Consider the following 24,464-nt stretch of genomic DNA (forward strand, 5'->3'; position numbering starts at 1 on the left):
ATGGAGCTAACTTGTAGACTCAATCTCTGGCCACACTGGGGGAGACCACTCTAAGCACTGTAGGATGCCTAGCAACCTCCGTACATTTACTAAGCAGGTGTAAAAAGCACCACTGCCAAGTTGTGACAACTTTCTGACAAATATCTCCTGGGGCATAGATAAGGTATTCATGACTTGTTTAAAGACCCCCCAAAAGTAATCTTTTTGTGATCACAGATGGTGGAGGGGGAAATAAAACATGATGCAGAATCCCAGAGTGGCTTTGCAAAATGAAAGAATAATGGACAACAGAGAGTTACATAAATCTGTAAGAAAAATTTGTTCTCTAGTAGCTACAGATTTACTGAATTGATTTGGTACTACAATTAAATCAGGGAAGAAAGTAGTTAATTTCTCTTTAACTATTCAAGCAACAATTTACTTTTATTTCAATAAAGGCTGAGTCATTCCTATAGACATGTTTTCACTTTATTGTTCTATTTTTCAATGGGAAATGAATGGCCTTTCTCTTAAACCATGTGAATACTGACACAATGCCTAGCCTAGGCTGGCCAGGTGACTAAACAAGGCTCATGAGAATCGGGTGAAGGGTTTTCTATGGCTGCTGGAATGGTAAACACTAGACACCATCTTTGCTGCCAGCACAGAGCCCAACTGAGTTAGAACCATTCAGAGAGGGCAGGGCCATTTGATTCCTTCAGCTGGGTGAATGGATTTGGGCTCCAAAATGAGAGAAGCCTTATTCTTTACAGAGCATACGCAGTCCACATCGTGAATCCCCCTGTTAAGTGAGCAAAAGTGACCCAGGTAGGAGCTAGTAAACAAGAACTAAGCAAGGTTAATAGGTTTTTATAGGTCACTAGCAACCATTATAATCCTAGCAAAGTCATCAAAGCACAATAAAACCCAATGTCAAATTACTCTTTGAACGAGATTGCTAAGCATATTGGAAGGAGTTAGTCTTAGACTGTAATTCTTTCAATTCAAACGTCTCCCAAGGGCGAATCAGCAGCTTTGATGTTAATGACATCACTGCTTTTCACTTAACAGGATGTTGTGGAAGTACATGAACAATAAAGTAAATTAAAAAAAAATAAGCAATAGAACAAGGAAGAAAGTCTCCTATAAAGAAATGGCACAATGTCAAAATGTTTAGTGATACATAGCTCTTAAGTGTCCAAATTATAAGAACAATAATTAAGTTTTCATGTGAAATGGTCTGTTAGTGACCTAAATGGAAATGATGTAAGGCAGTTAGGTTACAAATTCTATCAACATTGCTAAGATCTAAATGATTGCATTTATACTTCCTACATAGAGGAACGCTGTGAGAGACTGTGACACGATGAAGACCGAACTTGTACATTCGGCCATTAATCACAATTTCCTAATTGGGTTTAATTTGACTACTGCTCATTAGATTTATAAACCAACACTCTCATTTAATTGTGATTATAATTCAATAGCCAAACTTTTATGGTACAATGAACAAATTAATAGCTAAAGATAATTTTGGTCTTAAAAATGTCATGTAAGGCTTCTGCTTTAATGAATGTGTTTTGTGATGATTCCTCTAAAAATACAAATTTTCCTGTTCTTATTAATTAAAAAGCAAACTTTAACCTTCATAAAGTTTGTGAACATCTTCCAAGGAAAGTTCCTCATGTAATCCCCTTCCCCTACAGTCAGATCACAATGGTGAATAAAATATTACAGCATAATTGTCACCCCACCCTGTAGGACATGTTCCTTCCTCCTACTCTTCATTTTCTTTTTTAAGATTGTTTATCTGAATGCTCATGCTCACTCACACAGGCATGTAGAGTTCAAGAAAACCTCAAGCTTCATTCCGTAGGTGTGATCCATTTACTTTCTGAGCCAGAGCCTCTCACTACCATAGAACTCACCAAGTAGGCCAGGTCAATGAGCCTCAGGGATGCCCAGTTCCTGCCTCCCCAGTGCTGGATCACAAGAATATCACCATATTCAACTTTTTCTTTACCGTGAGTTCTAGGAAAACAATTTAGATCTTCCTACTTGCAAAGAAAGTACTTTCCTGATGGATTCATCTCACAGGTCCCTTCCTTCAATCTTTTCTTGATTAAAACAAGGTTTTGCTTTATAGCCCATGATGCTCTGAAGCTCAAGACTCTCCTGCAGCTGGGATTACTGACCTGCACAGCCAGGCTTGGCTCCATATATTATATTCAAGAGCCTTTACAGTAAATATCTTCATTTCTTGAGTATCAACCTTCAGTTCTGAGAATGCACCATGCATGTGACTTGTGTTCTCAAAACGTGGGACTATAATCTGGCATGGCAGGAAAACCATGCACAATGAACTGAGAGGCAAGGGTGCCCATCCCATTCTGCAAAACCTAGCTGTCCACAAAGAGTCATGCTAAACTAATGAGCCTCATAAAGACGGCAACGATGAATCTTACTTTTGAAGGACTACTTGTGAAAGACTATCACAGTGCCTGGCATATAGGTTCAAAACAGTTGCAACTCTTCCTCCTCTTTATATAAAATATTGATAGTTTTATAGCCACAGAAAGTAAAAATTGATTTTGAGGAGCTGGAGAGATGGCTTAGTAGTTAAGAACACTTGCTGCCTTTGCAGCTAGGAACCTGGGACCTAGTGCCCACCTGAGATGGCTCACACATGCCTGTAACTGCAATTACAGGGGAGCCAATGGGCATGCACTTCTAGCCTCAACAGGCATTTGCAGGCATACAGTGTACATAGTTCACTCAGGCACACATACATACAAAATAAATCTTATAAAACAAGTTTTTAAAAACACAATTTACACATATACAACTTAGTACAGTTTTAATCTTGTGGTTATCAAAAACTTGCCATCAGTTGGATACTGGTTTTCCTGAAAAATTCTTGTACTGGCTAAGCAGACGAATGTTCTTTCATGAATGTGGGGATAGGCCTATTCTGCATCTCACTCCAGATGCATAACCCAGATCACCAGTCTATAATATAGGTATCATTTTTACCACTTTGATTAATAAGTTTTTCTTTCATACATCTGAATCTTAGCCAGCAAAGTGTGCAGATCTGTAGCCAGAATATGATGAATGTAGAATCTGAATTTGTTCTGAGGTCTCTCTGGGTTCTGAAGAGACTCTTTCAAGTTTTCTGAATTTGACTACAAACCCTCTATTTAGGAAAAACACCTAGGTCCCAACAGTAGTGTCTGTACATACATATTCAGCTCCTTCCACCTACTCAATGATAAAGTGCATGGAAAAGGCAAAGTTTGTGAGCTCACATCCTGGCTTGAGCTATTCTATCTGCCACCCTGCTCCTCAAAACTCCTCCGTGAAATCCAAAGCCTTTGCTATGCATCTCTAGTTAAGACATCCTGCAATGGTGGTATGTGCTGAGGCACAAAATAGTGAACAGTGGTACAAGCCATTGCTAAAAGAGAAACTATCCCCCCAATAATGCCTTTACCTAAAGCAAATAAGGCAAGTGTATTTAACTGCAGAATAGGGGCTTCTTCAAGATGGTTGAAGTCCCATTCAGGACAGGAGGTGAAACTGTGCATAGAGTTTGCAAATTCAAGAGCACCAAACAGTTCAGAATGAATCAGGTACAGTTATTAAACCCAAGTAGAGTGATACACACCCACACCCAAATCCTATCAGCAGCCAACTGCTGAAAAACGAGGGCTCTGTGCTTGTCTGCATGCAAGAAAGTCAGGCAGGAAGTAGCTCCCAGGAAGACTTGGCATCTGCCTACGGCAAACCCAAATGCTAAAACGCTGAGCACCGTCATGGGAGCATTTGAAACGAGTTCAAATTAAATTACCGAAAGAAATGAACTCAACACTGCTGCTGCTGCTATTGCAGATTTTTTTTTGCAAGTTAATTTACAGTTTATATACATAACTATAAAAGTCCATTTGTATTTCTTCCCTTCTGTTGCTTGTTACCTTGTCCTTCTGGAGTCTCACCAAAGGGGTTCACTTCCACCTGAGTCGCGTCAATCTTCAGGAAGAGATGATACAGCTTTTTAATCTGGTCGGCTGCCTAAGTGATCAAGTGAGATGGAATTACACCCAAGAAATACAAGAAAGTTTATTTTGCTCCATTAACAGAATCTTAAAATTAGAAAATTATGTCTTTATTTTCAGTTAGGTTTCTGAAGGGAAAAATTGAAAAACATGATGATTTTAATTTTGACTGCTATTCATTAGAAGAGATAGCTCAACTTTCCTCCAGACACTAAGAGAGATCATTATTAAGAAAACAAAATATTTTCTGCTCAGGCTAAAAGCGCCATTAATCCTTTTGTGAATTATCATGTCCCTGTTAGTCATGTTAGACTGCAGTATAAGCTACAATCACTAACACAAACAGGCTCCATTTAAGTAAAAGGTAAACAGGCTTCTGAGACTTTATAATGACAAGGCTTTCCTTATTAGGCTGGAATAAGATGGTTATTATATTCATCAATCCAAGCCCATAATCTGCAAAGCAATTCCCGCGTGTCTGGTGGAGACTGTGAGCAGAAGGATGAAAGTTCCTCAGCTAATGTGCTCCCTGCTCACATCAGGGTAGGCTGGTTTGTACCATGTGGTGGAGCTTTGGACAGCACATGCGGGAGTCATCAAACCCTCCACACTTAGAGCAAACAGAGGAAGCCGGTGCAATGGTGGTTGCATACATACAGGGTGGCACTCATCCTTGGCTCTGTTTTACTTCCCATTGCCACTGGATGTCCACCATGCCAGTATCGGGCTGGTCACGGCATGCGAGAGCAGGTATTGTGTATGCAGTTCTGATGGAAACCTCGTGCTGTGAATGAGTCTGAGCATCATTCTAGCTCCTAAGACACTCTTGTATTTCCTTTTCTATGGATTTTGTGTATTTTCCTGTTGAGATTTAGATTTTTTAATCATTAACTTAAAGGAAGTGTTTTTACATAAATAAAATTTGCTCTTTATCCCATGTAAGTTGCAAATGTGTTTCTCCTATAACATTCATCTATCAACCATGTTTGTGTTACTCCCACCACGTGGGAATCTAAGGACAATCACATTACCCATGTCTCATGGCTTCTGGCTTTTTGCCAGACTTTCAATAGGCCAATCTCATTTTGGTGGTAGTTTAAAAGATCTCTCATGATTTTTTTTCTAGTTTGTTTTATTGTTCCCTAGTTTTAATGCTGATACTTCTTAAAACCCACTAATCTATATAAATTTGTTAATTACTTTATATTAAATTATAAAGACACTCAACCACAGATTATGGAATGTGGGAATCTGAGGAAGCCCCAAGTACATGGCAGAGTCATGTCAAGGACTGCAGTGCCTCAGACCCATGGGAGTTGGCAAAACTTTCCTTTGGTCCATGTGCTAATATTTACAGAGGGTACACATAGCATCAGCATACCTTCCTCCCGCATGACAATGTCCTCAGGGAAGTTTACAGCCAGAGAGTATCTCCTATTGTGGCCTCTTACAACAGGCTAGACATAAAATCAACTGCTGAGTTTCTGCCTTGTTGCTGGTTTTTTTTTTTTTTTTTGCTTAGTTAGTATCAATCTATCAGAGCAGCCCATCCAACCCTGTTTTTCCATGTGTGTCTAAGTATCTAGGACCAAGCTGTACAAGATATGGTAATTGAGTATCTTTTTGGGGTTTGGGTTTTGTTTTTGACTTGGATCCTGTTATGTTGCTGGAGTTGGTATCCATAATCTCAGGGGATTGTGACTCAAGTCTCTCAGGTAGCTGGGAATATATATATATATGTGACTCTATGTCTGATTTTTGATTTGTCACTCAGACAATGGCAGTACATCTGCATGTATGCATGTAGGAGGGCCCTACTTACCCAGTCCCTGTGCCATAGCCACTGCCTTGTTAACACTTAATAAATTATTTAATGAGTAATTCATCAATAAGGTCAAAGTACATAATAGTAATAATTTTAGGTACATAAATAAGACCTATTGCAAGCATTCCAAAAGCTGTGGGTAAAGATACAGAACACGGATTTTACCAAGGCAGCCATTGGCAGATGAACATGCAGTTCCTCGGCTTTGGAGCATCTCGGGGCAAGACCAATGACCTAAAACTGTTGCAAACGTTTACTTTTCTCACATGCTTTCTCTGCTCATGCCTTAAGGAAGGCAGCATCCTCAATCAAAGATTCCTGTTTTTACACATTACAAACAGCTTTGCTGACCTCATGAGCCATCTATCCTTCCTACTGTGCAAACAAACCGGGTACCCCTCAGTAAATTCTAAGTCATCCACACCTCACTCATTCTCATTCTCTCTTTCCCTCTCCCTCCCTCCCTACTTCATGTATTCGTGGCTTGCAGAATGACCTCACTAGTCCACGAGTCCCTGGAGAACAATGGCTACCTTTCGGTACTTTGGATACAGCCTAGAAAAGTAAGTAACATGCAATCAGTGCTTGCTCAGTGAGCAAATAAAGAGTCAAACCTATGAAGATGACTGCCAGTCAGTGACACGTAAGACCCTGTCTTAAAGTTTTGATTCTTTCCTTTCTTTGATAAATTAACTTAAAAATAACTTGGCTCCTTGGCAACCCCAAGAAACTGCATACTCACTTTTGCTTCTCTACATAACACTTTGAGAAACTGTTTGGGGCACTGGGAAAACATAATTATGCTATTTAAGAACTATATATAACCCTTAATTTTCTCTTTACATGTGGGGATAGCAAGGATGTCTTAGGATATATCTAATATTATTATCATCTGTAGAACTCGCTACTGTGTTCATAAGCTGAGCATTCCAACAAATGGGTGGGCAGCTTTTACCCATTCTAAGTTTATTCCACTCCCATATTCTGACACCCTAGAATCATTCAATGCAGACAGCCTAGACATCTGATTTCACTTCATCTTGTACATGTCAAATGCTTCAGAAGCACATGTATGATATATATGCATTCCATGAGCTGTGACAGCACAGCAGTACCTGCTGTGATCGAGATCAGGATCTAGCAAATGAGACTATGGAAAAATGGAAGAAACGCACAAAAGATGTGCATAGGAGACTGAAAATACTTGGAATCAAATGTGGGACCAAATAACAGAAACACCATGACTTGATAAGCAACTGGCTTTCAGGGACCAACATCTCTACCTGAGTAGCCTTGAAATATATCTTCTAAAATGGCAAATGTAGTTAGCAGCCCCACTCTAATAACATAAAACCAATCACCACAGCACAGAGCCCAAAATTTGTTCAGCATCTTACTTTGAAAAACTGTCTCCATAGCACCTCTGTGCCAGTCTTGGAAAGGACAATTCTTTTCTCTAGTTGTCTGTTGAAGGCTGGCCATTTGGTTCCTTCTGGGGCTAGTCCAGGAGAAGCTATCTTCTATCATCATGAATCCTTTACTTTTCAATAGTTTACACTTCCATTTTCCAATGAGTGCACTCTGCCCTCTCTTAAACACTTCTGAAGTCTTGTTCAACTTTACCCTTCTTTAACTTGCCTATTGTCAATATCACACTTGCAGAGACAGAATTAAAATCTAAAAGTTAAAGGCAGGAAGAAACCACTGGGGGAAAAAAATCAAAGTCCCCAAGCTGAACAGGAGCTGTAGGTCTCGTGTCCAAACATTTAACTACCCACAGGTAGAACTAATATTATAGGGCTGTCAAACCTGATGACTTGAGATCATGATGGAAAAAGAGAAATGACTCCAGCAAGTTGTCCTCTGATCATGCACACCGTGGACATGCATTCTCACACACATATACATATATCATACAAATAAACAAACGGATAAAACAAGAAAGAAAATAATCTAAATGAATATTGAATCTTCCCTGAACACCAAGGTCTTTTTTTTTGTTATTATTCCCCAAGCAATAAATTATAACTATTTACAGAGCACTGATATTTGTAGGGGGTGTAAGATGCCTGGGTGAAAATGTGTATCAGTTATAAGCAAACACTATGCCATTTTCTAAAAGGAACTTCAAGATGAAGTACATTTCTGTATTCTTGGGGATACTGATAGCACTCCTCCATGTTACTGTGGGAGAACTTACTGTATGACCACTGGACAGACCCAGGCCAATGAGGACACAGAATTACTAAGGAAGCTTCTTAGGATTAAAGAGGAAAAGGACAGGAAAGCAGGCAAAAAGTTGTTCTGACTTAGCTGTGTGATGAAGCATGTTTGTGCTATGGGTCAGACCAAATGCAGAACTAAAAGTTCATGAAGGATTCTGTCCACCAAAGGCGTGGGGTGCCACTTTTTGTCCTCAAACTCAAAAGATAAGACTACTACCTTGGTTACATTTTTATTGTTCTGAGTGAGAAATACTGCCTTCATGTATGCCATGAATATTCGCTTCAAATGCCCACTGGCTATAAAAGAATAGCAATTAGTCAAGTAATGTGCATTGTTAATAAATACAATGACAAACTTGCTTGGTTGTGGGACTTCGAGTCTCACACGTGCAAGGCAAGAATTCAACCACGGAGCTACAAGCCTAGCAGAGGAACTCATCTTTAATGGAGTACTGTCAACCACTCTAACATAAGACTGAACTTGATCCCTGTTATATACTTCTCAGCCAGTAGTCACTATCCCCATTCTATAGATGCTGGAAATAAATTCCTAACAGAATGAACATTTATATGCCAAGCAGCACAGGCAATGCTTCAGAAATTTTTAAAATGTAAAAATTAAAGGTCTGAAGCCGTAGTGAGCAGAATGTTTGCCTATCATGCACTAAGCCCCAAGTTAGGATTCCCAGCCTCATGTCTACCAGGTGTGGTGGTGCATGCCTGTAATCGCAGGGTGCATGCCTGTAATCCTAGGGCTCAGGAGGTAGGGCCAAAAGGCTCGTAAGTTCAAGACCAACCTGAGATATATGAGACTCTGTCTAAAAATCACAGTAACAAGATATCACCAAATAGCATGACGTTTATGTACCTATTTGCAGCAAACATACAAACCTCTGTTACATACATATATGTTTATATAAATATCATAAATCTGTACAACACATCTGCATCATAAATTTGTATACAAATATATGATAATCTACATATACATATATATGTAGTCACACACATCTCATACATACATACATACATACATACATACATACATACATATGCATGCAATACACATTAAAGACATTATCCACACATATACACATCATAAAATTACAGGCACAGACTATCATTCACACACACACTCATTCACAGACATACAACTCTATCATATATAGATACACACATCTCTATCATATATATGCACATATATACACTTCTACCACATACATACATATGTACACATTTCTATCATATATATGCATACACACCCATCTTTATCAGATACATACACAGATATATACACATACATCATAAACATCATCTCTTAGAACAACAGGAAATATTTTCTTGATCATAAACAATTTGGGGAAAGGTTTAGACACAATCATCATGTTTTCTGTCAGGCATAATCAACAGCAATATTTTCTAAAACGAGGCAAACATGCTGGCGTTCAATGGCTATGTACCTGATTTTTCAAAGGCCCGAGGAAGCCCAGATTTTCTGCCATCCGCTGGGCCTGGCTATCCTTTATCCCTTCAAAAATGTCAATCTGCTCCTAGTAAAAATGCATCAAATGAACAAAATTCAGAAGTCAAGTATGAAAATTTAAACCTCAAAGCAAACGTTTAGTATTTACTGGCAAATGAGTAATTGAAGTGTGGCACCCTTCCATAAAGCTCTGAGCGGGGCTACTGCGGCTGCCTATAGGCTATGTTTTAATTAGCAGGCCATCTATGAAACAGCCCTTCCAAAAACTATACAATTCTTCAAGGTGGCATGCTGACAAGATGATCTGATGCCAGTTTTCACTTTTAATTACTACACAGATGGCATTGATGAATATTTAGTCAGTTAATTTTTGTGACATCTTTTGGAAGGCATCCAAAGAAAGACTTTGCTGCCTAATATTACTGTTAAGTTTGGAGTTGTCAAACACAGGTTAAGTATTATCTTATGACTTGAGCACTTTATTCATATGAAAATTATTAATAATACCTTCACTCTACAAAGAGCTGTTCTGTCAAAAACAATGAATGCCATTCATGTGCATTAGTTCATGCATTATTTTAGCAAATGAAATTGTTATAGATAATGCTAATTTTGAAAATGGTTAGGCATTATGAGTAAGCCTGTGTATAAAGCTTCAATTAAACTTCCCAAGTAGTTAATCTCTCTAGGTAATACTGACAAGAATATTGTTAAAGCAATCACTGAAGTATGGGTACGGTATATAGACAAGCAGGTTCAGAAAATAGGACTCTTCCCCTACTTAAGGGGAAACAAAATAATTTCTAAAGGAAATAATATTTCTTGTAGGACATTTTAATGGAATTTGACATTAAGAAACCAAATTAAAAACTGGGTTCACAGTTCCAAAACCTCAGTAGATGAGAATGGCACCTGAGCAGTTCTTCATACCAATCCATCAATCCCCATGATGCTAGAGTAGGAACCACTACATTTTCATTACTTCCTTTCAAAACTTACTACCTACTCAGATCTGACAACAGATCTCTCTGAAACTCATTGTAGTGTGAAGATTTCCAGGACTGGAACAATGGGGCAGGATAGAGATCTCTGAATGCCTGTTTATCCCTGGACATTCTGTAAAGTTTAACATGTCTGTCTACTTGATGGGGTCTAGATTACAGAGGAGATAAATCTCCCCACATGCTTGTGAGGTCATGCATAGGCTGAGGAAGTTGGGGAGCAAAGACTAACCTGGAATGTGGGAGGTGTCACCATTTCCTAGGTCAGGGTCTTGGAGAGGCTAACCTGGAATGTGGGAGGTGTCACCATTTCCTAGGTCAGGGTCTTAGAGAGACTAACCTGGAATGTGGGAGGTATCACCATTTCCTAGGTCAGGGTCTTGGAGAGACTAACCTGGAATGTGGGAGGTATCACCATTTCCTAGGTCAGGGTCTTGGAGAGGTAAAGGAAAGGAGACAGCGAGATGCACACCAGTGTTCATCTCCCTCTGCTTCCTGAATGTGGGTGCAGTGTGAGCACGGCCCCACACTCCTGTTGCTGTGCCTTCCCCACCATGGTAGACTATGTCCTCAAACTACAGGCCACAATAAACCATCCCTTACATTACTTTTTCAAGATTTTTGTCACAGCAAGAGAAGTAACTAATACAGAGCCTCACCCACATTCAGTTATGTAAGAGGCAGTGTCTGGACCACACCCATGGTTAAAAGCAGGAAGCCGACCTAGCAGAAATGGGGACACGGCAGTGTTCTCTTCTTGGTAATTCTTGGGTCAGGCTGGACAGAAAGAAATGATGCGTAAAGAAAAAGCAGGGAGGGAAGAGAAGGAAGAGAGGGGAAAGAAAAGAAGAAAAGGCTTTTGAATACTGGACTTGCAAACAGTGTCGTTAGATTATCATTTTCATATCTCAGTCACAGACCCATTGTTCCCTACTGCAGACTCCGCATTAGATGCCAAGCAGTTACCCTAACAATCAGTTAGCATGGCTAGCTAATCAAACATACCTTAAAGATGAGTTCTGGATTGGAAGCTGCCACTTCTTCAATATCAACGCCGCCCTGGGGGCTGCCCACTATCACAGGACCATTGTGGGACCGGTCCATCAGAATGGCCAAGTAGGTTTCTCTAGAAATGTTCAGGGCTTCAGCAACCATCACCTAGCGCATGAATGAAAAGTTCAGTTAACTTGGATTCAGACACATTTGAGCTTGGAAATCCATGCCTACAGACACAAAAAACACACAGCATCGTTTCCAAGCTCCTGATATTTAGTGTCCGTGTTCAGGGGTCTGAGGCTTCTTTGTGGGTACACAAGGCCTCCTGCCACCTCCTTAATTGATCTTGTCAAAGTGCTCAAGTGACAGGTATCTGCTTTGCCTCAGGAAGCCTTCCCACTCTCATCTTAGCTTTTCCTTCTGCTGAACCGTTGTCATTTGAGGAAAACTCCCAGGGACACAGCTGTTCTAATCTGACACACTATCTGTACATATATATTACTACATTGGCTCTTCTCGGATGTCAACAGTAGAAAGCCAGTACTGACTACCAAAGATCATTTTTACAGTACACAGATGTTGTACATATTTGTAAATTTCTGAGTCTTAGCTGTATTTTATTCATTTTGTACTATCTTATAAACATAATATTTACTCATTTAAAATAATGCAGTCACTGGGTCTGATGGTACAGGCCTGTAATCTGAACTCTGGGGAGGCCATAGCAGGAAGATATGAAGATATGGTCTGGTTGAACTACTAGTGAATTTGAGGCTAGTCTAGAACCCTAACTGTGATCATGACTTAAAAAAACAATAGTGGGGGGGGGGGCCGGGGGCTTAGTGCCCAATGGTAGAATCCTTGCCTAGCATGAAGAATTCAGTCTCCAGTGCCAAAAGAGGGAAAGAAAAAGCATGAACTGAGGTACCAGTCAGTATACAGGACCTGCTACATGCTTAGCAGGTATAAGGCCCTAGGCACAAACTTCAGCAATGATGATGATGATGATTAAAAAACAACACAAAGTATCTAAAATCGAAACTGACTGCAGCCTCCTGCAGTACAACCTCCTCATATCCAGATGCCTTGGCCCCGACTATGAAAATGGAACTGTGGCCACCCCTTGAACCTCTGTAGTACTTAGGACGAGGTGCCCCTTCTCCTGGGAGGATACGGCATCACTTGTCAGGAACAATCAGGGGCAAGTGGGGTGGAGAAAGTTCATTCCCTGGTCACATCTTCACCAAGCATCTTTTTGTTCTAACCAGTTTCAGCAAATGTGAGAAAACCTCTCCTTTTTATCTGCAACTGCTGCAGTAATGGGATCATTTATCACATTGAATCACATCACACATATTAGGACGCCTTGCTTTTGTTTTTTAAATTATTTTTAGTTTTGAGACCTGACTTAGAACTCATTACATAAGCAAGGATGACCTGGAAATTGTGATCCTCCTGCCTCTCCGTCCCAAGTACTGAACTATGGGCATATGACACCATGCCCAGCTTAATCAGTGCTGGGGACCAAAGCCAGGGATTCAAGCACTCTACCCACTAAGCTACAGATCTGGCTCTGTTTTAAAACTTTTAACCCTATAACTTGGATGCCTTTCTAAGAGTTTTCTCTTTCCAACATTAACCATACAACACATAACATGTTAATGTTTATTTAACAATATGCATGTGGCTATTTATATTGACACTGATTTTCATAGCTAAAATGCTGCTCTAGCCATTACTTTTGTGTATGTATCTCTGTTCATTTGTTTTATTCCTTGTAAAGTATTGAATGGAATATTTAAGTACTGTCAAATTTCACTTCAGAGAGAAGTTATCTCAACTTACATAATCTCAACAGGAATGGTGGAAATGTCTTGGCTTAAGTTTTAAAGAACACAAATATGCACATAAATAACCAATAACAGACTTGAAAGTAATTAAAAAAAATAACATCATCTCTCCTAAAGGTAGTTTAGGATTAGGCTTCATTTTCAAAGTTATATACTAAAAGGCATTTTAGTTTAGCTATCCAGAAGCCCCTAAAACAGTTTTATTAATATAATAAAACTTTTAAAAGCTCTAATGGAAAGATATGAAACTCCTTTTCAAGCTTTTATTGAATTTACCATGAATTAAACACAAAATATTAGGGCAAGAAATGTGGCTCAGTGGTATAGCACAGGCTTAACAATGAGGCTCTTCATACAACCCCCAAGATCCTGCAGCTTTTCCTAATTCCCACAAAAGAACCATCTCTTGTTTTCTGCTAGTGTCAGGACTATCACAAACCCAGGCTGTTTCTTTAAATGACAAAAGTCCAACCACCTATCAACAGCTCTCCTCCTGGCCATCAACTCCCCAACTCATTTTGTGAGAAGTGGCTGAGCACGGCAAACTGAAGCAATGAATTCCAATCCTTCCTTCTCAGTACGATGACATTGTACAGCTTTTAAAATAGTATGAAATTCACCTTTATAAGCATCAACACACTTTAGGAAATCAAACAATGTCTTTGAAAAGTTGTAATAGAAGGAGAGAGATATTTTAAGAAATTTGGTAGGGACAATATTCTGATGAAGGTAGTATTTTTGAAATTTTAGGTGCAATAATATAACTGTGTGTGTGTGTGTGTGTGTGTGTGTGTGTGTGTGTGTGTGTGTGTGTGTGTGTGTGCGCACATGCATGCATGCATGTGCGCATGTGCAAACATGCAATGGTTGCAGAGGTCAAAGAGGCGTTATGTGCTCTGTTCTACCACTCTGGGACTTACTTCCTGAAGACAGGGTGTTTAGCTGGGTGTGGAACTAGGCTGAGAGCCAGTAAGCTCTAGCAATCCTCTGTCCTCAACACCTATAATGTGAGATGACAAGCAAGCATGGCTTTTCTCCATGGGTATAGAGATTTGAACTTAGGTCCTCATGGTTGCAGAGCAAGTGATCTCACCATCCCTCGCTATCTACACACAGTCTAATGCAGTTAGTCTAGTGAGACAGTCAATGATCATCTGTATTCTTAAGAGCAATATAGCATTCTAATCCTCAGGATAAGTGTCATTCAAGAGCCTCGTTCTTCATCTTTTGGAACACTAGCTGATGTGCTCTGTATTCCATCACACTTCAGTTTGTGAAGACCAGCTGCTTTCTCCAGCAGTTCCCGCTTGGGAGAAATAATGTCTCACTTCTTAAGAGGAAAACAAAACAAATAAACCTGGAAAAGTGGAAAACGATGCTTAGTAATAGATTAATTCAAGAAAGTCCACACAAAGACTAAGTGTTTTCTTGTGTTATAAAATGATTGAACGACCCCAGATGCTCAAGTATTTAGGAATTGTTGCAGAGAAATTTGACGAACTCTGTAACACTCGGGGAGATAAATTTCAAGAGCTTCATTTGAGTTCTATAAGATTATCTTGTGGGATCCCATGGATTTCAAAATCTCTTTATCCTAGTTGGCCAGCATATATCCTCCTCTCCACCCTCACATCCTGATACTCAAACTTTAAGTCTGAGATGAATAGCAATGGGTCAACTATTCATAACATAACTGCAGAGTTAAGATTACTAGGAAATAGGGACTGCAGAGATGGCTCAATGGGTAAGAGCACTAGCTGTTCTTTCAGAGAATCTGGGTTCAATTCCCAGCACCCATATGGCAGCTCACCACTGTCTATAACTTCAGTTCCAAGGGGATCTGACACCCTCACACAGACATACATGCAGGCAAAACACCAATGAACATAAAATAAATAAATCTTTAGATCAGTATTCATCCCTAACTTTGGGAGCCCATTCCACATGGAGGGATGCTCTCTCAGCCTGGACACAAGGGGGAGGGCCCAGGCCCTGCCCCGGATGATATGACAGACTTTGGAGATTCCCCCACGAAGGGCCTCGCCCTCCTGGGTGATTCGAGTGGGAACTGGAAGGGAGGTTAGGGGGATTGGGGAAGGAAAGGAGAGAGAGGGAGCTGGGATTGACATGTGAAGCAAGCTTGTTTCTAATTTAAATAATGAAGAAAGATTACTAGGAAATTATCTAATTCTCTCTTTCCTACAGTAACTGTTACTGATGACAGTGATCACGGATCCCATGAGAAGCAGTGCCTCACACTCCATTCCTGTCCCAAGCAACATGTAACACAATGGCACAGAGTCAAACAAAAATGCCTGGTATATACCAGATATGTGTGTGTGTGTGTGTGTGTGTGTGTGTGTGTGTGTGTGTGTGTGTGTGTGTGTGTTAAATTGAAAGTTTCTATAAATCTGTAGCTTCAGCTTGAGGATGTGGAGTTGACCCTTGTTACTTACTCTTCCATTGCATTCAGATAAAACTTTACATTTGAGAAAACAGGGAGAAACAGAAGATTATAAAGAAGAAAGCAGCACGGCTAGGAAGCACAAGGGGCTCAGTTCCACCAAGTAAGGCAGATGCTGGAGGACTGGTAACCAGGAAGGCCCACAAGCTCAGGCACAGGAGGCTCTGGACCATAGGGTTTCTCTGCAGACATCTGCCAAACATCAGCAGGAAGTAATATCACCAGCAACTAACTTGTTGGACATGCGAACTTAAATGAACACGTGAAATGAAAAGTTCAATTCCAGTAATACTGCCACTGAAAAAAGGAGGAGACATTAGGTGCAAATAGAAGGAAGGAAGGAAGGAAGGAAGGAGGGAGGGAGGGAGGGAGGGAGGGAGGGAGGGAGGGAGGGAGGGAGGGAGGGAGGGAGGGAGGGAAGGAAGGAAGGAAGGAAGGAAGGAAGGAAGGAAGGAAGGAAGGAAGGAAGGAAGGAAGGGGAAAACATTCACATACCAACCTATATTCTAAGCTCTATGTAACTGTGAGAGCAGAATCAGGCAGAGCTCAGAAGAGAGTTGTCGTATGGACACTGAGGTTTAACAAAGCAAACATCCATTCTCCCCATACTAATAGAGTGAGTTAACACAATTTCTATTGAAATTTCAGCAGGAATTTTTTTTCTCTATCAACTAAGACAAGATTATTCTAAAAAGAGTAAGTTAAGGAACAAGAATAGGATGAACTGCACTGAAAAAGTGAGGAGATCCAGTATCCATAGCGTAAAAACTTAACTACCTTGCTATAGTAGTTCAACAGTAGAAGCAGGAGGCCTACAGGAACACAGGCAGCTAGTTTTTGATGAAGGCACAAAAGCAATACAGTAAAGGGGTACAGGTACAAGTGAATATCCACAGGCAAAAACAAAAGCAAATCAACACACCGGCCTAAGTCTATCACTTAATCAAAAGAAACTGACCATAAAACCAACACACAAAACATAAAAATAAATGCCATTATCAAGTTACCATAGAACCTTGTCCATAGATTGTATACCAAGAGTCCAGTCCACAAAAGAGCGGGGAGAGTTTGGAATTCATCAAAACTAAATATTTTTGTTCCACAAAAGGCTCTGCTAAGATGAGTATGCCAAGCATGGCAGCTGAGCCTGTCAACAGACTACATATGCCTAAACTGAACCCTCCAGCCTTGCTGTGGAAGGCACATAGGAGTCTGCTGGAGCCTGCACTGACTCATTCCTCCTCTGAATGCTATGACAGAATGCTATGACAAGAAGAGCCTACAAAGAACAAATGAACAAAAGAGAAGGTGTCTAACATCTGCAGGAACAAGGCATATACAATTAAATCAAGATGAGATAGCACTACACATTTACAAAAATGGCTAACAAAAATGGCCACCAATGCTGGCCAAAATGTGAAGAGCCCGGTCATCTGTATGCTGCAGATGGCAATGTGGTGCCATCAATTTGCCAAATATTTGGCAGTTTCTAAATAAAAGAAGACAAAACCCACTAATCATACAAAAATCTATCCCCCAATAAAGATTCTTTCTATACCAAACCTATTCATCTTAGATATACAGAACACCTCTATTTGTAACAGCCCAACCTGAAACCATCAAGGTACCTGTCAATAGATGATGACTTGAAAAATTGTGGAATATGCACATTACACAATGAAGTCTCCATGAATCTCCAGAAAATTATGACATATGTGGGATAAAAGCTCATTTCAAATGTTTCATTTCTACAACATTCTAGAACAGTATATGTCCCCTCCACATTCCTGCTACAACCTCATCTCCACTGAGAGGCTATTTAGAGACAAGTCTTTGAGAGGTGAACAGATCATGAGGGAGAAGCCCCCAGGGATGGGGTTTGTGCCCATTTAAATGGGAACTCAGAGCTCCCTCACCCTTCCATCATTGTAGGCACAACAGAAATTTGGCCCTCTTCTCACCAGGCACCAAGGCTAATGAGACTATAGACTTTCCATTCTCCAGATGGGGAGAATTGAATTTCACTTATGTACAGCATACCCAGGCTGTGGTAGTCTTTCACATCAGCCTTTGTGGACAGAGATACAAGAATGAAATGTTTCTTATTTAAATCAAGACACTCCCACATAGCATGCTATTAACAGCATGAGACAGCTGGACAGTGGTGAGACACGCCTTTAATCCCAGCACTTGGGAGGCAGAGTCAGGCGGATCTCTGAGTTTGAGGTCAGCCTGGTCTATAAAGTTCCAGGACAGCCAAAGTTACACGAAGAAACCAAAAAAGAAAAGAAGTAAGTCAGGGGCTAGGAAATGCTGAACACAACAGAGAAAATGTGCAAGAAACTTCATGGCAGATATCCTGGAACTCAGTACCAAAATCAAATCTCAAAAATGGGATGATCATGACTCAGGTTTGCCCTGGCTCTTCCCAAGGCCCAAAAGACACTGCATAATGGCTTTAATTCTTGAACTCAACTCTGCTCAAGGAGGAGATGTCAGACACCAAATATCCTGGAAAGGAAGAAACTGGGATCCTGCTGTCACTTTCTCTGGGGCCATCTATGGATTTCTCCAGACACCTGTCTTGAAAATGAAAGGCACAGTCAGCTGTGAAGCACACAGCCTTCCCTTGCATCTCCCTGCCACACCATCTGTAAGACACGCAAAACAAATGCCTGTCAGGAGGGTGCTGTTTAATACTAATTACCCTTGCTGACTGAAGTCCATGCTGTCACCAAAAAAGAAGAGACAGGATCCCGTGTCTTGACTTGGAAAAAAGTCAGCAATCCACCATCACTTGCCCAGCATGCTTTGGAGAATCACAGGTACAGGTCATTTTCTGCTGCACAGCAGGTTTGAGGCTAGCCTGAGCTACAAAAGACCTCATCTCAAAACATGTTCCCCAAACAAAGGAAGCAGAACAATATCACAGACACTTGTATGCCATCACAGACATGTGACAACATGCCAGGAACATCAGAAAAGGACAAACAACACACAACAATTCTTCCCAGGTGATGAGTGAAAAATTATTACTTTCTGACTTTTATTCTGTTGGAATTTTTATAAATTACCAAACTATGGAATAAAAATACTTAAAAATAAATGCCTCTGATGGTTTTCTGGAGATGCCTTAATTCTCAAGAACATGCTTATCTCCAGCATGTCAGGGACATAGCTACAAGCCACTTTCCTGGAGAATTCTATTACTAGATAGTGCAATACTGCTTTGAGGTGAAATTTTTATATGCTTTTTAAAAGTTTCACAAATTCTAATTTAAATCCCATGTGCCCATATAAAACAATAATTCCCTAAAAATAAAAGTAATAATTATGCTCTCTGTGGACAAACTTTGAGTAAGTTATGCAGGTAAAGTCTCATAATCAAAATCTGAATTGCAGTCTGACCAAGAACAAGTCAACTTGAGTTCCGACAGCCCCTGCACCACTTGAGAGGCAGCTGCAAGGGGAAAGCCCCATGAGATGATTGGTTGTTTTAGAAGAAGAAGCTAACGACCTATCAGTATCCCAACACCCTGCTGTTACTGGAACTGTCCTATGTGAGCACCTGGGTGCTGGCCTTCCTAAGAAGCTTGGACCAGCACTAAGCCTCAATGGGCCACTTAAACAATAGCGAAAAGCAGAGAAGGACATTTATTCAATGTGTCACACTGGGAAGAGGAACATAGAGATCCAGTGATCCCTGACCCCAAGGCCATCTTTTGAGTGATGACATGAGTTTAAGAACAAGTCCAGACACTGCTTCCAGTCTTTTCTGCAGGTGTTCCAGCAGGTTGCCGGCGGGATGTGTGCAATCTTCCTGGGAGACCAGCTCCTTGACAGGCCAGCACCAGGCTTCAGCCTTTCCCTTCTCCCAACATCATCCTCAAGGGTATCCCAAATTCTTGGGGTACACTGTCCCAATAGTCTGAGAGGCATAGGGAAGAGCATAAATGTCTCCATGGGTGTTCATCTGCTTTCCAGCGTCCCTATTATGGCCAGGATTGACCCTACCATGATTTAATAAGGACAAGACAGTGACATCTTTCTTAAAGCTGTATCAAGAATTTTTCTACAGTTGTGTGAAAACTAAAAATAGAATGTACCACTCAGTGCCCCTCCACCAAGTACAACTACAAGTCTCTAAAGCAACCGAGCAGGACCAAAAAGTGGGACCAATTTACTATAAGGATAGATGGATGTTGCCAATCATAACTGTCTTCAGGGTGGCCACGTGTGACACCTGAGGGGTTCTGCTCATGAATTCACATTCTGTAACACAGATCTTCCATTGTGAACATAGGTCTCTGCATGGTCATCATTTTGTACTGGGGTATGCACAGCAGACAGGTTTACATATAAAGAGAGGGAAAAAACGGCTGAGCACAGGGAAGTAGCAAGAGGCAAGTTGTAGACTTGGCTCCTACATTCATAACTGCACAGCAGAGGCAGGCCATTTTTCTCTGTGTGTATGTCTATATGTCATGTGTATGCATGCTATCCACACTTACTGCTAGTAGTCTTCACTAATAATATACTCCTGGCAGCAAGTGACTTAACATGGTAGTAACATCAAAGTATAGCATGAGGTATTTTGAAGAACCACCACCGCAACAGGCAATTCTAACAGGAAAGACTAAGGGTGGGCTGCACGGGAACAGGAAGGGCTCACTGAGGACAAGGCTGCCTGCCAAGCCTTGTCAGCTTCAAGCAGAATGTATCTGTGCTTTGAATGGAAAACCGATGCTTTGGCCATTCACCTCAGTATCTTTTGGTGAATGCCAATGTCCACAACCCTTTGGGTCTTTCTTCAAAGACACAGCACTCCCTACACTGAAAGAGCCACTGCCAAAGCACTGTGCTTCAATAGATCTGTCAGAGCTAAGTCAAGCTCTCTGTTTTAAGTACATACAAAATGACCAAGAGCATTCTTATTACCTTGTTAACTTTCACACCTTCTTTTGGAGTTTGCTTCGTTGCTAGATTATAGCCAATCATCTGTTGAGCCAGCTGTCCCACCACTTTAGGACTAAGAAAGACAATAAAAGAGAGAATGACAAAGAAAAGACAAATCAGTATATATACAGCAGGGTTCATAGTATCCAGGGTGACCGCCACCACTCCACCTCCTCACATCGACAAAACCCAGGGCTACTCCCACCACATACATCCTTATTGCCCAGGACTATCTCCACCACCCAACCCCCTCACAGCCACATTGCCCATGGACTACCTCCACCACCTAACCTCCTCACAGCCACACTGTCCAGAGTCTACCTCCACCACCCAAATTCCTCACAGCCACATTGCCCATGGTCTACCTCCATCACCCAAACTTTCCACAGCCACACTGCCCAGGGTCTACTTCTAGTCATCATCTTCACATCTACATTACTCACAGAATACATGTCTTTACATTTACATTTGTGTGTCTAGTACTGTCACAAGGGTACACTGACAGCCAAATATAAATGAAGAAATGAGTGAATGAGTGAAGGGATGCTCAACTCTGCTACCTTCTCCCCTGAACAATTTAGTAAAGAAACAAGACTAGATGCACAACAGGTTTAGATAGAAGGTAAATGGAGCACTGATAGTGGATGATCCTGGAAAGAATGAGAGGGAAAAAGAAGGACCACAATCAATGAAAAGACTGTGATGGGAAGAGTCACAGTTTGGTGCTGGGGCAGGATGCTACAAAGATGCTCAGATAAAGGCAGGCAGGGACTACCAGAGGCCACAAAGACGCCACTGGTCATAGGCAACAACTGATCATTTTCCATGGGAATGACATGATGAAAATAGTATCTCAGTTGCAAATGATTTTATTTTAAACTCTTAGAATGTATCTCAGATTGAGAGAACATGTACAATCTTCCTCAGTGAGTGATTTGAAAAAACCCTCTAATGGGAGAAGGAAGCCTTGAGCCACTGCCAGAGCCCTGCCAATGCCTTCATTTACCCCTCCTTGTACTGTACCCGAGCCCAGTCCCAGCCCTCCTGCTCAAGACCACTTTCAGTTATAAACAGGATGGGGACCTAACCCCCACAGACTTACTCTTTTGTTAAATGAACACCTCCTTTCAAGCCACTATTGAAGACACCTTTTCCTCTTCCTCCAGCTAAGATCTGGGCTTTTAAAACAATTTCTTTTGCATCTGAAAAAGAAAAATCCCAATATTAGCTGTTTTATAAATTCTTCCTTTCCTCATCTCTTCTTTAAAGGGGAAAGAAAAAAAACAAACAAAAACAAAACAATAATGTTATAGGACTTCCACATGGAGCTAGTAAAAGCACTGCTAAATCAACTTGGAAAATAAAGATAATAAGGAACTTCAAAAACAACAAATTAAAAACAGAGAAGCAGCAGCTTACTTATCGAAGACAGTGAAATACACCCCAGCAGTATGAGTATCCGATACTCACACATGCGGGGAGAGCCAGGTTCGTGTTCCCTGGTTCTTCTGAGTGTGCTATAAGACACTAAATAAAGCCAACGAGGCAGTATGAATTTTACTGTGTAATGACACTCCCATGTGGCAGAGCATCTGTGGAAATGTCAGAGGAAGACTGGACTGGGTACAGAAAGGGCTTTCAGACAAGACACAAGACTACCTTTAATAACTGCATTCTTGGAAACCAATAGTTCTCTGAGAAGTTGTTCTATATATTGACAGGGATAGCCAAGGAAGAAAGAAATGAATTAAAACTAAAAGCAAGCAATATTTTTTGTGAAAAAAATATTGGCGAAATGAAAAAAAAACCTCCTGGGGGGAAAGGGGGTTGGGAGTATTTATTTCTCAGCTCACGCAAAGAAAGAGTAAACTCTCTGTTCCTGGCCTTTTAGACCAGAGTGATAAACTCAAACATGTCTATAGACCTGTCTGGGAAGTGGGGTCAGAGGTCATGGAGTGGTAAATGGGACCTTTAGCAAGCACGAGTTCGCATTCCCTACTGGGGGCGGCACACTCTCCAAATCAAATGAGTTTAAAATCCGCCCAGCACACATTCTCAGGCCATAGCTGCATTGTGTCTGTGCGCTGTCTTTATTTAAGTTGGAGAACTAAGTCATTTCCATTAGGCTGTGTTCTGCTTCAGCACCTGAGGTTCTGTGTCTTGATTCTAGGCCTGCCACTGTTCTTCACTAAGCTAGGCAGTGTTAACCACAGGCCTCTGGGACTCAGTTTACTATGCAAAACAATCATGAGGATTGTCTCAAGGATTAGGAGAGACAGAGTTGAGACAGTAGGTAAAGCCTTTACTCTGTAAGCATGAGGACCGGAGCTCTGATCCCCAGCACCCACATAAGCCAGGTGCAACAGCACACACCTGTATGTAACCCCAGGGAGAAGGAAAGACAGGAAAGTCCCAGGGATGCAGTGACTGGACAGCCTTGCTGCATCGGTAAGCCCCAGGGACACTGAGGGACCTGTCTCAAAAATCAAGAGGGAGGAACACAGCGAACATCAACCTCTGCTCTACGCACATGCACCCGCACGCTAGATATTCAAAAATCAAATGGACAAAATTTTAAAAATAACTGCCACGATTCATGTTGAGTTCTTAAAGTCGTTGGCTACTTCAGCTAGGAGAATCATTGTCCTTGCCATTGCTGTTCAGTCAATCAGGCAAAGGTTGAAGGTGAAAGATCCACATGGGGAACTGTAGAAACCCTGCACAGTCAGAGGGCACAGGGCCAGTCAGGGATCAGCCAGCCCATGCTGAGGCTGCAGCGGGAAAGTGTATCTGTTGCCTCCACTGTTGGATTTGCCATCTCTCACGTGAGCGTGCTCTCCCACGGCCAAGGCTCAGCACATGTTCAGAAGCAAGCACAGCCCCTCCTGAGAATACAGCCCTTCCCCACCTTTGACTGTTGCTTCTGCCCTTGACATGAACCATCACAGTATGTGCAATGACACTGGAATGAAAGAGACCTGAACTAAAGGGCCCAACTTAGGGGTGGATGTGGCTCAGTAGGAGAGCAGCCCAGGTTCATCCCTCAATGCTGTAAGACAACTGGCAAACAAAACTCTTGAAGAAATGGCACAAAAGGGTGAAAGGAGATGCCTGTCTGAAAAGAGGTCATTTTAAAGGGGCACAAAGAAACACACTATGGTAGCTACAATGCTGATCTGAATGGCTGCATTCATAAACAAAGTGTGATGGCTATCACCATTACGATTATTCTCCATGACTGCCCCCAAAATAGTACAGACAAAAACATTCCCTACTTGCCTTGCAAAGACATCAAGTGGAAGAAGGACTGTTTGCTCTTGGCTCAAGATTTAATTACAGTCACTTCAGATTCTTTGAGAGACTCAGGGCATTCCACTGTCATTGTCAGTTTTTTCAGCAGCACCACTGGAACACCAGGCAGCACTCCCAGCCAGTCACTGGGAAGTGACAATCCCACAGGCTGATTAGACCAAATCTAGTCATCAATTGCCAACATCTAGAAAAGGCTGTAGTCTTGATGCAATTTGTCAATTAGCCTGTCACTATTTGTCCTCGTGTCAATGGATTCTGGGTCACCCTGGTGGTAAGCCAAGCAACCATTTCGGTGGCTGAAGCCATGTTGGTTTTCCT

The 24,464-nt window shown here is 41.3% G+C and overlaps 1 protein-coding gene across 1 annotated transcript in view; it reads right to left on the reverse strand.

Moving 5' to 3' along the window:
• Suclg2 (succinate-CoA ligase GDP-forming subunit beta) overlaps positions 1-24,464 on the reverse strand; it is a 256,446-nt gene that overhangs the window by 107,758 nt on the left and 124,224 nt on the right. The window contains exons 3-7 of the mRNA XM_040739204.1: positions 21,937-22,036; positions 20,817-20,907; positions 11,574-11,726; positions 9,545-9,634; positions 3,954-4,050 (exon numbers count right to left, since the gene is read on the reverse strand). Of these exons, the coding sequence (XP_040595138.1) occupies positions 3,954-4,050; positions 9,545-9,634; positions 11,574-11,726; positions 20,817-20,907; positions 21,937-22,036 (531 nt within the window). The remainder of the gene's footprint in view (positions 1-3,953; positions 4,051-9,544; positions 9,635-11,573; positions 11,727-20,816; positions 20,908-21,936; positions 22,037-24,464) is intronic.

This window comes from Mesocricetus auratus, unplaced genomic scaffold (genome assembly GCF_017639785.1).
Source record: "Mesocricetus auratus isolate SY011 unplaced genomic scaffold, BCM_Maur_2.0 Super-Scaffold_100676, whole genome shotgun sequence".
Taxonomy (NCBI): Eukaryota; Metazoa; Chordata; class Mammalia; order Rodentia; family Cricetidae; genus Mesocricetus; species Mesocricetus auratus.